The 15,000-nt window shown below is 36.0% G+C and overlaps 1 protein-coding gene across 1 annotated transcript in view; it reads right to left on the bottom strand.

Annotated features, from left to right (window-relative positions):
• TDRD10 (tudor domain containing 10) overlaps window positions 1–15,000 on the bottom strand; it is a 1,185,287-nt gene that overhangs the window by 1,113,132 nt on the left and 57,155 nt on the right. Inside the window, exon 2 of the mRNA XM_044079377.1 lies at window positions 1,267–1,365. Within this exon, the coding sequence (XP_043935312.1) occupies window positions 1,267–1,365 (99 nt within the window). The remainder of the gene's footprint in view (window positions 1–1,266; window positions 1,366–15,000) is intronic.

Raw genomic sequence — 15,000 nt, 5'->3', positions numbered from 1 at the left:
ACGTAGTGGTTTTGGACATCAACATACAATATTTGCAATGTCCACAAAAAGTGCTACCCTTTCTTGGTATTTCAAATCCGGTTGTAGTCTCACCTTTTTTATAATGTGATAAATATTCACCAATATTTTTTCCTCGCCTATATCCAAACTGGCACTTATTTCCCAAAATTGTAGACAGAAAGGGGTCATTATGTAAAATAAACCAATGTTTATCAATAATTTGCCTGATCAAATAAGTATTGGTAGCATAAGTAGTGACAAAACGTATATTGTCACTCTTATTTATTGGTTGTGAATGATCTTGCAAAAGCAGGCTTCTATCAAGTACTTTACTCTCATCAAAAGCCTGATTAATGTTGCTTGTTCGATAACCCCTAGCCTTAAACCTAGAAATTAAATCATGTGCTGTATGTTTATAATCCCAATCATCTGAACATATTGTCCTGATTCTCTTAAATTGTGACTTCGGTATGTTATTAACTGTATGAGGTGGGTGGCAACTGTTCGCATGTAATATGGAATTCTTAGAGAATGGTTTTCTATACAGGGAAGTTACTACTGTACCATCTATTGTTTTTGTGACATTTACGTCCAAAAATCTATGGTAAATAAATCAAGTTTCCCTATGAATATTATTCCAAAATTATTGGAATTCAAATATTTCTTAAAGTCAAACCATTCTTCCATACTACCCTCCCAAACCACCCAACAATCATCAAGAAAACGACGCCACATACCAAGACATCTAGAAAAAGGAAAATGTTCATTGTAAATAAACATTTCCTCCAGGTAGCCCATAAATAAATCAGCATATATGGGGGCAAATGTGGCTATAGCTGTACCCTTAATCTGTAAATACCAATCATTATTATATTTAAATGCATTATGGTCAAGAACGAGTTTTAATAACAATAGCAAGAAATTCTTTTCTGACTCAGTATACAGGCCAGATCTTCGCATCCAAAAATCAACCGCCTCAATTCCACCTAAATGCGGAATACTAGTATACAGGGACTGGACATCCAATGTCCCAAGCCTACTACTAGTAGAAAGTTGTAAATCTTCCATTAACTTCAAAAATTGCTTGGTGTCACGAATTCTGGCTCTAACATATACTAACAAAGGTTTTAACTTGCTTTCAAGGTATTCAGATAGTGGTTCTGTTAATGAACCTCGACCTGACACTATGGGTCTACCTGGAGGATCTTGTAATGTTTTATGTATTTTTGGTAACATATAAAAATACTGAAAAGATGGGTTATCCACCTGAAGCTGTGAGACAAACTCTGGAACAATCAAATTTTCATGTGCTGCTTGTAGCAGAAATGCGTCTACAATACTTTTAAATTGTGACGTCGGATCTATCTGCAAACGACAATAAAAATTAGAATCATTTAACTGTTTGTTAGCCTCAGCATCATACTGCAATTTGTCCCAGATAACCACAGCTCCCCCCTTATCTGCCTTGGTAATAACAATTTGTAAATTTTGTGTCAATCCAACTAAGGCTTGATGTTCATCCATTTGTATATTATGACTGCAGTTTCTGAAAATTTCACTTTGCCTAGTTTGCAAATCCTTCAACACCATTTGCTCAAAAACTTTTACATTATTATTATATGCTGGTGAAAAATTAGATTTCTTAAAATTAAACCCACTAGCAATAGATGACGCAGGTTTAACTTGTTGACTGGCAAAATAGCATTTAAGATTAAGCACTCTACTGAAATTTTTTAAATCACAAACAGTGTCATACTGGGATAAATAGAAAGAAGGCACAAAATTAAGTCCTTTATGCAGCAATTTTAATTCACTGGAACTAAACTGGTGATTGGTCAAATTAACCACAATATTATTAACATCATTAATGTTACTAACAGATGTTAATGACAAAGCTGAAACCGGTTCTGTGGGGCTAACCCTCACACTAGAACCTAAGAGTCCACTTAAGTTCTTATGTTTTCGGCCACCCCTCCTAAAGGGGTATTAGATTTCTTGGAGGAGGGTAGTTCAGGTGAAGTAACAACCACTGATTCAACCTCTGCTTCTGTGTCGGTATTCGAATAACCAAAAGAACCTTCAGATGTACTTGTAGTGTTGTACTTCAAAATTGACCTGACCCTTTTACGTTTGGGTCTGGTCTGTTTTTCACTCACAAAATGCACCTCTTTCTTTTCCTTTTTCCAGCTAAACACTCTGTTACTTTTAAAGTCATTAATGTCCCTATTAAATTTCTTCATTTTGCGTGCACACAGTTCAGTTTCGTATTTATCAATATCTTCCATAAACTTTTGATGAGAATGCTGATAATCTGGCATAGATTCATACTTTAAAATACGTTGCTGACACTCATTAAGCTCAAATAATAAAGTAGAAATATGTTTATCATAATATTCAACAAGCAATGTCAAACATATTTGAAGCTGCTAACTGTGTATCTCGCCATTTTTTAATGGCGTCAGAGTCATCTTTGCCAAGACCAGGTTCCATTCTCACTCTAAGCCCCCTTGGAACAATTTTGGCTTGCAAATAAGCCTTAAGTAACTTATTGTGCCACACCATAGAGCGTACCTTCTTAGTTAAATCAAACAACTTACGAAATTGTATCTTGATACCAGTATTCACTTCTGAGTCCATATCAGAATGTGTGATATTTCTATCCGTTTCAGATGTCATGAACATGGAAACATCATCTTTATCTTCCGTTAACTGCTGAAGAAAAGATTTAAAATCACGACCAACTGCCATAGTATACAGCGACTGTATTTTTAATCCCAAAACGATAAGCTGCACGCCCCAACGCCAAATTGCAGATGAAGGCCTTAAAGTGGAACAGCACTGGACACCCAAAACTTCGAAAACGCCAAAAAGTCCGTGCGCGTATCCACAAAGTGCACGAGACAACATACAATAGTACCAAAAAGTCCAGCACTGAAAATAATAAAAATAACAGCCGTTTGGGAGAAAAAGGCTTTTATTAGAGCCTGAACAGTCTGCCCCACAGACCGGTTTCGCTCTGAGCGTCATCAGTGTGTGACCGCAATAGAAACAGTACGTAGATATACGTGCTTACCAGCACTCACATTTACAGCAGCTCACATTTAAAGGTGCAGTCATGAAATAGCACCTAAACTAATGGAAAATAATAAAAGATGTAAACAGTTTTTAATACTCAACCTAATAATATATACAAAAACCTCTACCTATAATCAAAATAATAAATACATATATCTAAGTCTATATCACAAAACACCATAAATTAGCATGTGTACATATATTCCTAGGCACATATATATATATATATATATATATATATATATATATATATATATATATACACACACACACACATATACATATATATATATATATATATATATATATATATATATATATATACATACATATACACATACACACAAAATGCATACATATAGTATATGTGCGCGTGTGTGTCTAATATATATATATATATATATATATATATATATATATCATCTTCTTTAGGCTGGTCCCATCAGGGGTCGCCACAGCAGTTATCCGTTTCCATTTCTTCCTATCCTCTGCATCTTGCTCTGTCACACCAACCACATGCATGTCCTATCTCACCACATCCATAAACCTTATCTTACACCTTCCTCTTTTCCTGTTACCAGGTAGCTTCATCCTTAGCATCTTTCTCCCAATATACTCAGCATCCCTCCTCAGCACATCCAAACCAATGTAATCTTGCCTCTTTGGCTTTGTCTCCAAACCTTCCAACCTCGGCTAACCCTCTAATATACTTATTCCTAATCCTGTCCACCCTCGTCACACCCAGTGCAAATCTTAACATCTTTAACTCTGCCACATCCAGCTCTAACTCCTGCCTTTTTGTCAATGCCGCAGTCTCCAACCCATATAACATAGCTGGTCTTACTACCCTCTTGTAGACCTTCCCTTTTACTCTTACTGGTACTCGTCTGTCACAAATCACTCCCGACACTCTTCTACACCCAATCCATCCTGCCTGTACTCTCTTCTTCACCTCTCTTCCACACTCACTATTACTCTGAACTATTGATCCCAAGCATTTAAACTCATCCACCTTCGCAACCTCTTCTCCTTGCATCCTCACCATTCCTCTATCCTCCCTCTCATTCACACACACACATTCTTAGTCCTGCTGACCTTCATTCCTCTTCTCTCTAGAGCATATCTCCATCTCTCCAGGGTCTCCGCCACCTGTTCCCTACTCTCACTACAGATCACAATGTCATCTGCAAACATCATAGTCCACAGGGACTCCTGTCTGATCTCGTCTGTCAACCTGTCCATCACTATATATATATATATATATATATATATATATATATATATATATATATATATATATATACATACACACACACACACACACACACACACACACACACACATGCGTGTGCACACAGACACAGTGTGTATACAAGTTACATGTACGTATACACACACACCTACCTTGCAGCTTTTATACATACAGTAATGGCTGATAGGCTGAATATGCTATGCAGTTGCTTCTTCTCATGACCACTTGCACCAATGTCACAATTTCCCCAGACTTTTCTCTTCAAAAAACACTCAAGAAACAAAGATACATTTCAAAACTCCATCCTCTTAACTGACAGTAACACACAATTATATACACTTTTCAAAAAGTAAATTTACCCCACCAAATAGGGCAAGTACTTCCAAACTGAAAGTTGTGCTCACAGATATTTCCATGATAATGTGCATTTTAGAGCAATTCTTCCCATTACTCAGACTGCTCTCTCCTTATCAATACTCCCCCTCCTTTCCAGATTTTACATGGTTTTCAGGAAACATGCTAGCTTTAAAGAAGGGATAAACCTGGCAAAACAGTACAGTGGAAATTACAATATCAGAAGTGCTGGAGTTTGAAACGCATGAGTGATAGGCAATTTTGACAGTGAAAAGAAAAAGTGCGACTCAGAAGGGCACAAGTTGGGGAAGAGAGGCAGGAAGGTTATCCATAATTTGTGTACAACATGAAGTCAGACACATGGACTGTGAGCTGCCAGACAATGGCTATTCCCTCTGATTAGCTCAGTTCTTGAAGTATCACAAAAAAAATTAAAGAACGCTGCATTTGTCTACTCCTGAAAATGGTAGATGGAGGGATTGTTGCCAGAAAATTGTGTAAAATATCCTGCAAACTTTATAGGTATTTACTAGGCTTGCAGTTCAGGGGGGCACTGCAATAGCCTAGCTCTAATTCCCAGCTGCTCTCAATCACTATCTGGTTAATGGACTTCAAACCTCGGTGATAGAATCCAAACAGGTTGTACAACAAACGAGTCATAGCTAAGATTAGGAAGTGCTATACCCAGCATGATCTAAAACAATTAAGATGGTGAATTAAGTCTACCAAAGCCAAATTAGAGGTAGAGGTAAAGTCAGCCTCCCAGACCACAAGGATAGTGAGAAAGCTTTCTTTAGCCATTCCGAAACCTAGAAGGTAGCACACAGTAAATTTGCAGAACTGACTGTAAATGCAGCAGTCTACACAGGAAGACAATAAATCTGCTGGCCAACATATTCAGCTCCAATTTTAGCCCCCTCCCAACCCCATCACCCCCCCCCCACCTATCACTAGAAAGAATGTCCTAGATGATCTCTCAAAAGCAAAAAGTACTACAGCAATGGGCCCCAACAACATCCCAGATGTCTCCTAAACAGCCTGAAACATAACCTACTGGGACCACTGCAGCCGCACAAACTGAAAATTACAAGTCACCCTCTGCACAAGGGTGGGCCATCAGTGGACCCCAGGAACTACAGACCCAAAAGTCGGACTAGTCTCGTATGCAAAGCCATGGAAATAATTAATAAGGCCACAGAAAACCTTTAAAACACTGGCTCCAACCCAGTTTGGTTTTGTCAAAGGCAGTTCACACCTACTTATCCAGGTGGACTTCTTTGAAAAGGTCACCAAAGCAATGGATGAGGGCAAAATGGTGCACACTGTGACCCAGATAAGGCATCTGATACAATACTCCACTTGGGCACTGTAAACTCACTGATACAGGCAAAACAGTACGTTACACATTGGAGAGCCAGCTAGCTTTCAGATGGGACCCACAAGTTAGGATAGGGGGACCACCTCCACAGACAGGCCGATCACTAATGGAGTCCTTCAGGGCTCTGTGATGGTTCCGCTCCTTTTCGGCATCTACTTCTCAAAAGAATCCCCCCAAAGCCGCTAACATTCTACAGGAAGGACTGACTGACAAATAACTGGTGCCAAAGCCACAGCTTAAAACTCAATGCCAAGAAATGTACAACAGCACCCTCTGGGAAATTACCTCTCAGATACTAAATACATAAAAGTGCTATTATGGAGCTTAAAATTTGGGGGAGAAATAATCAGCTTTCTGAAGAGAATATTACTTGTAAATGGGGAATGGAATTTGACTTGCAGCAATGAAAATGTATCACGGGCCTAAATGGGGGAAAAAAAAAAAGGTATAACATTTCTAAAAATATTTGGTATTAAAGATATAAATTTAGTAGTAGGAACTTGGAGAAAATTTACATATTACTCCCAAAGGTACAATATCTTGGCTAGACAGAAATTACATTTCACGGGAACATGTGCATTTAATCGAGAACTCTGATACATACCCAATAACTATATTAAATCATGCGCCAATAACTGCAAAGATAAAAATGAAGGGTAAACAAGTAAAACTGAGACCCTGTAACTTCCGCACCTACCTATTAAAAAAAGAAAAATTTAAGGAACTTATTGGGCATTATTAGGGAAGACAAAGTACTCCAGAAGTTATAGTTATTGAGTGGAATAAAATAAAAGTGGAATTTAAAAATGGGGTTAAAAAAAAAAAAAAAAGAAAGAGGATCTGGTTAAGAAGTAATAAGAATTAGTTTAGGTGCAGAAATGGTTAGAGTACGACAAAATAAGGGGAATCTCAAAGAACAAGAAGAGCCACAATTGCAGAGTGCTAGAGAGAAAATGAGGGGGTACCTGGATAATGTGCATGAGTTTATAAAGGCTGCTGTTATGCAACTATTTTCTGATAACTCTAGAGCACAAAAACATTTGCTACATTGACTTAGTCTTGTTGCCAATCTTAGGGAGCCTATTACAAGAAAAATAAGAGATTCTGTAGTGGTAGAGATATTTCAGAAATTTAATGAAAATTTGCATGAAGCAGAGAAGTGGGGAAATAAAATCAAGAGGTAAAAAAACTGGAAATATTTATGGAAGACTTAAATATTCCAAGGTTAGACAAGATGAGGTTCAACAACTAACAATTAAGAAAGGATGAGATGAGAAAAACGGTGATGTATAACTAATCTGCAGAAAGTCTCCAAAAAAAGATGGAATTCCAATAAAAGTTTGGAAGCTACAAGGGAAGAAAGTGATTAAGACATGGAAGGTTTTGTTTAACAGTATTTTAAAAGGAGTGGAGGTTCCAACATCCTGTGGTGGCTGTAATACCTTAAGAAAGAAAAACCATCTAGTCCAGTTTCATATAGCCCCATTTCAATTTTAAACCAGGATTATAAAGTGCGTCTAAAATGGATAAAAAAAAAAATGCAAAAGTGATGCCAAAACTGATGGATATAAACCAATGTGGTTTTGTGGAGAGGAGCCAAACACTTGATAAAATTAACAGAAAATGATGACTCAAGAGGGAAGCAGAATGTAAGAAAATACTGGTGAGTCTTGATGCAGAGAAAGTATTCAACAGAATAAGATGGGAATTATACGAGTACAGCAATGTAAGCATTTCCATTTCCTAATACAATATTGTTGTCTTTCGGTTTTTCCCAGTTAGGGGTCGCCACAGCGGAACTCCGGTCCGCTAATGATTGGCAGTAGATTTTCACGAACGCCTAGGTGCCAGCTCGACATTCAACCTTCAATGAAGGCACGCCCATTTATGCATGTCTTTCGAACGCCCACCCAACCGCAGGGAGGACATGCAGACTCCACAAAGAAGGCACTCCCCACACTCCAGCCGAGAATTGAACAGGAGAACCTGTTGCTGTGAGGCAACAACGCTATCACTGCAATACCGCGGAATCCATTTCCTAATACAATGTTGTTGTATCTTTCAGCTTTTCCCGGTTAGGGGTCGCCACAGCGGAACTCCAGTCCACTAATGATTGGCAGCAGATTTTTACGTACAGAGTTGCCAGCCCTGACGTACAACCTTCAACGAAGGTACGCCCCATGCACGCATGTCTCCACACAGAAGACACTTTAGCTGAGAATCGAACAGGACAATGTCTTGCTGTGAGGCGACAACGCTACCGCAACACCACCACCACAGTCCCATTTCCTAATACAATAATAAGGTTTAATTAGAAGAACATACAAGGGATAGGAGGCAAAAATCAAAATGGGTGAGGTTCCTCTCTGATGACTTGCGTATGAACACAGGTACCAGGCAGGGGTGTCCTCTTTCCACTTTATTTGCGTTATATTTAGAACCACTAACAAAGAAAATAAAGAACACAAACTCAAAGATATATCCGTTACAGTGTTCAAGAAAAGTTGGCTTTATTTGCAAATACTATTTTGTATATGACAGAACCAGAAAAGGACATATCAATGTTGTGGAACATTCTGAGAGTGTTCTGTTGTGTATTAGCCCCTCAGGATATAAAATTAATGAAGATAAAGCAAAGCTATACCTATAAACTATGTACCAAACACATCAACTGGCAGTAAAACCCATATTTATGGGGACATGATAATCATGGTTTAAAACTGAAATTAAATATTTAGGAGTATTGATTAAAAAGGGTTATGTTCTGGCAACTAAGAATATGTAGGAAAAGACTAAACAAAAGATAATACAACTACCAAGAAAATGGAAGTTACTGCCTATGGATATGGATCGCAGGATACAAGCATTACAAATTTTTTAGTCCTTTTAGTTTTGTACACGGCAGGCATAAGTATCAACAAAAAGAAAAACTGGGGATAATAACTAATAAAAAGAGTTGAAGGATTTTATATGGGAGGGGAAGAGGGCAAGAGTCAAGTGGGACAAGTTGATACTCCCAAAACAAGGTGGCTTAGGATCACCTGATTTAAAGGCGTATTTTAGAGCTACACAGTTATGGCTCGTATACATAAAAAGAGCAGAAAGCTACAATTCAAAGCAGAAAGGGATGATGAAGCATTTGGGGGATTCAGGAAATAATGGGATTTTGGTTGGAGGTCGTCAAGGAGGAGAACAGTCACACACAATATATTTATAAAGTAGCAGAAAATATACCAAGTAGTAAGGAACGAAGAAAGGAGGTTCTGCCATTAGGGATAACTGCAATTAGGGGTACGGGGCACAGGCAAAGGGGGCAGGAATTTACTGGAGTAAGCTTACAAAGGAATCAAGGTATTGGGAACAAATAATTAATTAGAGAGAGAGGTAGATGTAAAGGAACAGGAAGAGGCCAAGAAGACATTTGGACTGCAGGCTAGTGACAGATAACCCCCGAGAGGGAAGACAGTACAGACAGAAAGAAGCAGGGAAATCCTAAGTAAAAAGGACAGCATTGGTTGAGTTTTTAATTGATCTAGAACATAAGCTGTTAAAAAAGTAGGGCATGCAAATACTGCATGATATCTATAGGAATCAATCAGAATAGGTCAGAAGAGACTGAAGAGAATGATTAGAGAAGAAATTCACAAAGAAATAATGGGAGGACATATGTATGGTTCCCAAACATGCAACAAAACTAGAAGATTTAGAAAGTTTGCCTGGAAACGTTTGCAGTCATTTTCATACCCCACAAGAAATTTTCCTCGGGTAGATGGCAAATGCTGGATGTACAATGGGGAAGAAAGAGTTACGAAGGACCACATGTTCTTGGAGTGTAATGAGCTAGCAGACTTTAAAAATTTCCTACTGAATACTTTTTCAGGAATACTGGGCGAGCAAATGAGTAACTAAGGATTTTTATTTTTCAGCTAGGATACAGGATCTGAATCACCTTAACATAGCAAGGTCTTGTAAAGACCAATTCTGGTGGCTGCCAAAAAAGCAACTACTTGAAAATGGGAATACAATTCTAAACCAAACTATATTTGTAGTAGTGAATATTGTAAACAAAGATAAAACAAGACTTGGGATACTTGGAAAAAGGTCAGAGTAAATTACATAGAAAAAATGGAAGCTGTGGGAACAATGCATACAGAAAAATGTTTTGGAGAAGTAATGGCAAAAACTGAACATTTTACAAAATGTTGAAGAAAATATCCAGTAGCAGCCACCAAACCACGATGCAGAAGCCAAAAAGATATTTTATTGAAGACAAAAGCTCAAATCAAGTAAATTGTGAAGCGCTTTTCGTTTGATCTATGTCAAACTTCTTCAGACAAACAGCAGCAATGATGTCATTTCCTTATATAATTTCAAATTGTCAGCTGATGAACAATCTAATGATGTCATTTCCTTTTCACATATTGGTTATCAGTAATGCGCCATCTACTGGTTGGTTACCAAACTAACTGGATGTTTTTACAAAATTCATTAAAAAGAGCACACAAATTCATTTAACAAAATTCTAATAATAATATTCTGAAACATGTATATAAAATATATTAAAAATCTAATTATTAAAAATTTTATATAAGCATTAGTAAAAAATCTAATTACACACAACACTATGCATAAAACATTGCAAACTTGTAAAGCATAATTCTGAATATTAATATATTAATGTATTTTTCCCCTGTGCAACGCTTTAAGTTTTAATACTGGAGTGACAGATGTTCTCTCATTGAGACCTGGCCATGTATCAGATTGTGTCAATATTTGCCATCTTAATTCTTTCAATTCTAATAAAACTGGCCAAGCAGACCTATCACTAATAGTAACATGATCTATAATGGCAAAACCGAAAGAATGAGAAGGAAATTCTTTTATATGCTTGGCTAAAGCATTATATTTAATGCTTTTTTTGATGGCATAATCATGCTCATACAACCTACAAGTAAACATCCTCTCGGTTTTGCCTATATAAAATGCTGTGCATTGGTTGCACTGGGCAAGATACACAATCGCTTTACTTTTACAATTGTATGTGTATCTAATTCTATATGTGATGTCTCTGATTTTAAAAATAGAACCTGTGTTAATTTTATGACACCATTTACAGGCACCACATTTCACCATACCTCTGTTTTTCTTATTACGATCATAACCATATTTCAATATTTCTTTAAAAGATTTCCCTTTCTTATATACCACGTTCACTGTGTTGGGCAACATGTTGCGACACAAGTTGTCTTCCATAACAAAGCTCCAATTACGAATCAAAACATTTTTTATAAGACTGTGATCGTAAGTGAATGTGGTAATAAAAGATTTCATGAATACGTTGTTTTGTTGAAAAGTTGTTCTAGTAATAGTAGTATGCTCATCATGTGAATCTGCCAGGTTAACCATGGGCTTGTTCAATATGGGTTTATAAAATCCAATTTGACGTTTAGTAACAACTTCCTGAGTCACTACATCAAGTAAATCATTTGGGTATCCTCTGCTCAAAAACATACATCGCAGATTGTCACATTCAACTAGAAATTCCGTGAATGTAGTTATCATGTGAGCTGCTCTTACAAGTTGACCTTTTACCACTGCTTTTCTTTGTTGAAAAGGGTGACAACTTGTGTAATGCAGAAAAGAGTTACTGTAAGTTTTTTTCCTATAAATGGTTGCAGTGTAACATTTATCAAACTCATTTTTGACCAGATGGACATCCAAATAATTCAAAAAATCAAATGTTACTTCATAAGTAAATTTTAAAAATGTAGTAGTACTATTAATGTGTGCCAAGAATTCATTCAAATAATCTAAACTACCTTTCCAAAAGATACAAATGTCGTCTTGGAACCTCTGATAAAATCTGATTAACTTATTGTAGATACTAGGAAAGACATACGTCTTCTCCCAAAAGATCATCACAATGTTGGCATAAGCACCCCCACAAGGGGAGCCCATGGCAATACCACTTTTTTGGAGATAATAATGGCCATCATGGGTAAAGAAATTATGGCTCAAAACAAGTTCAAGTAATTCCATAATTAAATTAGTTAATGTATTGTCAATTTTTTGTTCAAGTAAAATTTCACTTACCCATTCAAGACCAATATCTTGGGGAATGACTGTGTATAAATCTTTTACGTCAACTGTGACCAAAATGTCGCTAGTGCAATATTCTACTTCATTTACTTTTTCTAAAAAAGACCATGAGTCTTTACAAATATGTGCAAATTTCTGGATGATTTTTTTAAGTTCATAATCAACAAATTGCGCACTGGCTGACATAATTGACTGACGTCCATCAATAAGAGGTCTCATTGGAGGATCCAAGCTGTTTTTATGTATCTTTGGTATTCCGAAAAAAAACGGAATTCTTGGTGTAATGACACGTAATAATTATATTGCTCTATGGTAATTCTCCTCTCTAAAAAAAAATGTTGTTTAACTGTGAATATAGCCTATTGTAAGCCTGGTTTAATTCATTCAAAGAAACCTTAACATATGTTTCTGTATTTAAAATATTACATAATTTTTCATTATATGAATGTTGATTCATTATAACAGCTCCCCCACCTTTGTCCGGTTTCATAACTCTTACTTTGTGTGTTTTCAAATTATGTAGTGCAGAAAGTTCGATTTCAGATAAATTAGATTCAACATCAATGTGAGAAACCATGTTCTTATAATTAAGTAATTCATGTTGACAAACCTTCTCAAACAAAACTAAGTTGGGATGCAAAGGTGGGTTGAAAGTACTACTTATATGAAACTTAGAAACATTATTCTGTAAATTATCTTGGTATAATAAACTAAAATTTAACTTACGTAAAAATAACTTTAAATCAATGATAAAATCAGTAAAATTAAAGTTAGCAGTTGGCACAAAAGAAATACCTTTTGACAAAAAATTAGCTACATTCACAGCAATCTCACAATCTGAAAAATTGTATACAGCAAAATCACCAGATGTATTAAAACAAATGTGGTTTGAATGGTTTGAACATGCGTCCATATCATCATTTTCACAATTAAAATCATCACATACATGATTGTCCACACCAGACACTATAGGACTTAAGTCCTCCATTCTTTGCTCTTTGGTCTGGCTCCCATATACCCCGCTGCATCAGCGTAAGAACTGACTGACTTGCTCTTTAGTCTTTCGGACCTTCTAATTTCAGGAAAATCATGTTGTGGTAAGGACGTCATGTGTCCATCAGAACCAAAATCATCATTATTATTAAGTGCGTGTTGACCATTATGGCTATGTGTGCGTCTATTTTGAGGCATGGAAGGTTTAGGGTAAGCTACCCCATTAGCATATTGTTTAAGGTCTCTTTGTAATTTTTCTACTTTAGTTTATCTAGTTTATTTTCCAATGTCTATTTTACAAAATGCTGCTTTGATTGTATGATATAACAATATACCTTATGTTTGCAAGTGTGAATATGTTAATATGGCTTGATTTCTTTTACATAAATTTAAATTTGGCTTTGCCACACGTGATAATTCAATAAAGGTGTTAAACATAACATTGTTGAAGGAGAAACTTAGACAGAAATGAGTAAGTGATGAGTATGTGAATCTGACAAAGAAAGGATTTTAGGACGGACATTCATTAGAATACTGGGGACAAAGTTACAAGGGAGTAATAATAGTTTCTCACTATGGGGATCCAGTAGTGATAAAACAGAAAAACAAAGGAAGCAATGGTAGATTCACAGCAGGCCACCTACAGGGCAGGATTACACTAGAATATATTTATACCCCCCCCCACAAAAACACTTTATTTTACCTAAAGCTGTCTTAAGATACATTAATCAGTTTTCGGCAGGGATTATTTCTGAACAGGTAGTGCAACTTCATTTGCAATAGTGAGGGTGAATCGGGGGAACATATAAGGAGAAAATTTACCAAAAACAGAATAGATTTCTGAAGAAATATAAAAGAATATTTGGTATGCAAGTTGTGAATTCAGTAGTAGAATCTCAAGACAGAATTTAGACAATATTCCCCAAATTAAAATAACTGTGCTAGATTACATGGAAATTATAATTCAGAGCAGAAAGTAGGTTTGAGAGCTTAGACACACATCCACTAACTATTTCAGATCAAGCACCGTAAGAACCATGATAAAGACACAGAGTAATGACAAAAAATGGGAGACTGATGCTGTCCTACTTAGCTGACAATTTTTTTTTTAATAGAAGTGATACAATATTTACCAATAAAGACTGAAATTTCTTAAGAAGGACTGCTAGTGAGTAGGATAAAACTGGGTAGAAATAAAAGGAAATGATTTATTCAGAAGGATTGGCAAAGGTTAAACTGCTAAAAAGGGCCGTTAAACTCAGGGGATCTCTTGATAAGAAAAATCACCACATATCCAATCAAATACAGGAGTTAATTCTAAGCACATTGGGGGTACTGTAAAGACCAGTTTTGGCTAACATCAAAGACAAAATTCTAATTTCATAACCTTGAATCACACCCTGACTTATTAATAGAGTTCAATACCATCATGGAAGTACTAGACACTCAAAAGAGTGACAAATTAAACTAAATATTACAGACATTTACGATAATTTTATGAAAATGTTCATGAAGCAAATGAAAGTAGAAACAAAGCAAAGGCACAAATGGATACATTTATGAAAGACAAATATGCCAGGGTTAGTGCAAGATAATGCTCACCATTTAATACACATGACAAGAAAAGAGATAACAATGGTGATAAAAATGAAATATATAAATGTGTGTACACACACATTAAATACATACATAAATATACAGACATTTATGTGCATTATGCACACACACATACATTATATATATATATATATATATATATATATATATATATATATACACACACAAACATTATATATATATATATATATATATATATATATATATATATATATATATACACACACATAAA

This window comes from Protopterus annectens, chromosome 8.part0, assembly GCF_019279795.1.
Source record: "Protopterus annectens isolate FY-2018-M chromosome 8.part0, PAN1.0, whole genome shotgun sequence".
Lineage (NCBI taxonomy): Eukaryota > Metazoa > Chordata > Ceratodontiformes > Protopteridae > Protopterus > Protopterus annectens.
This window is presented reverse-complemented; position numbering and strand designations above follow the sequence as displayed.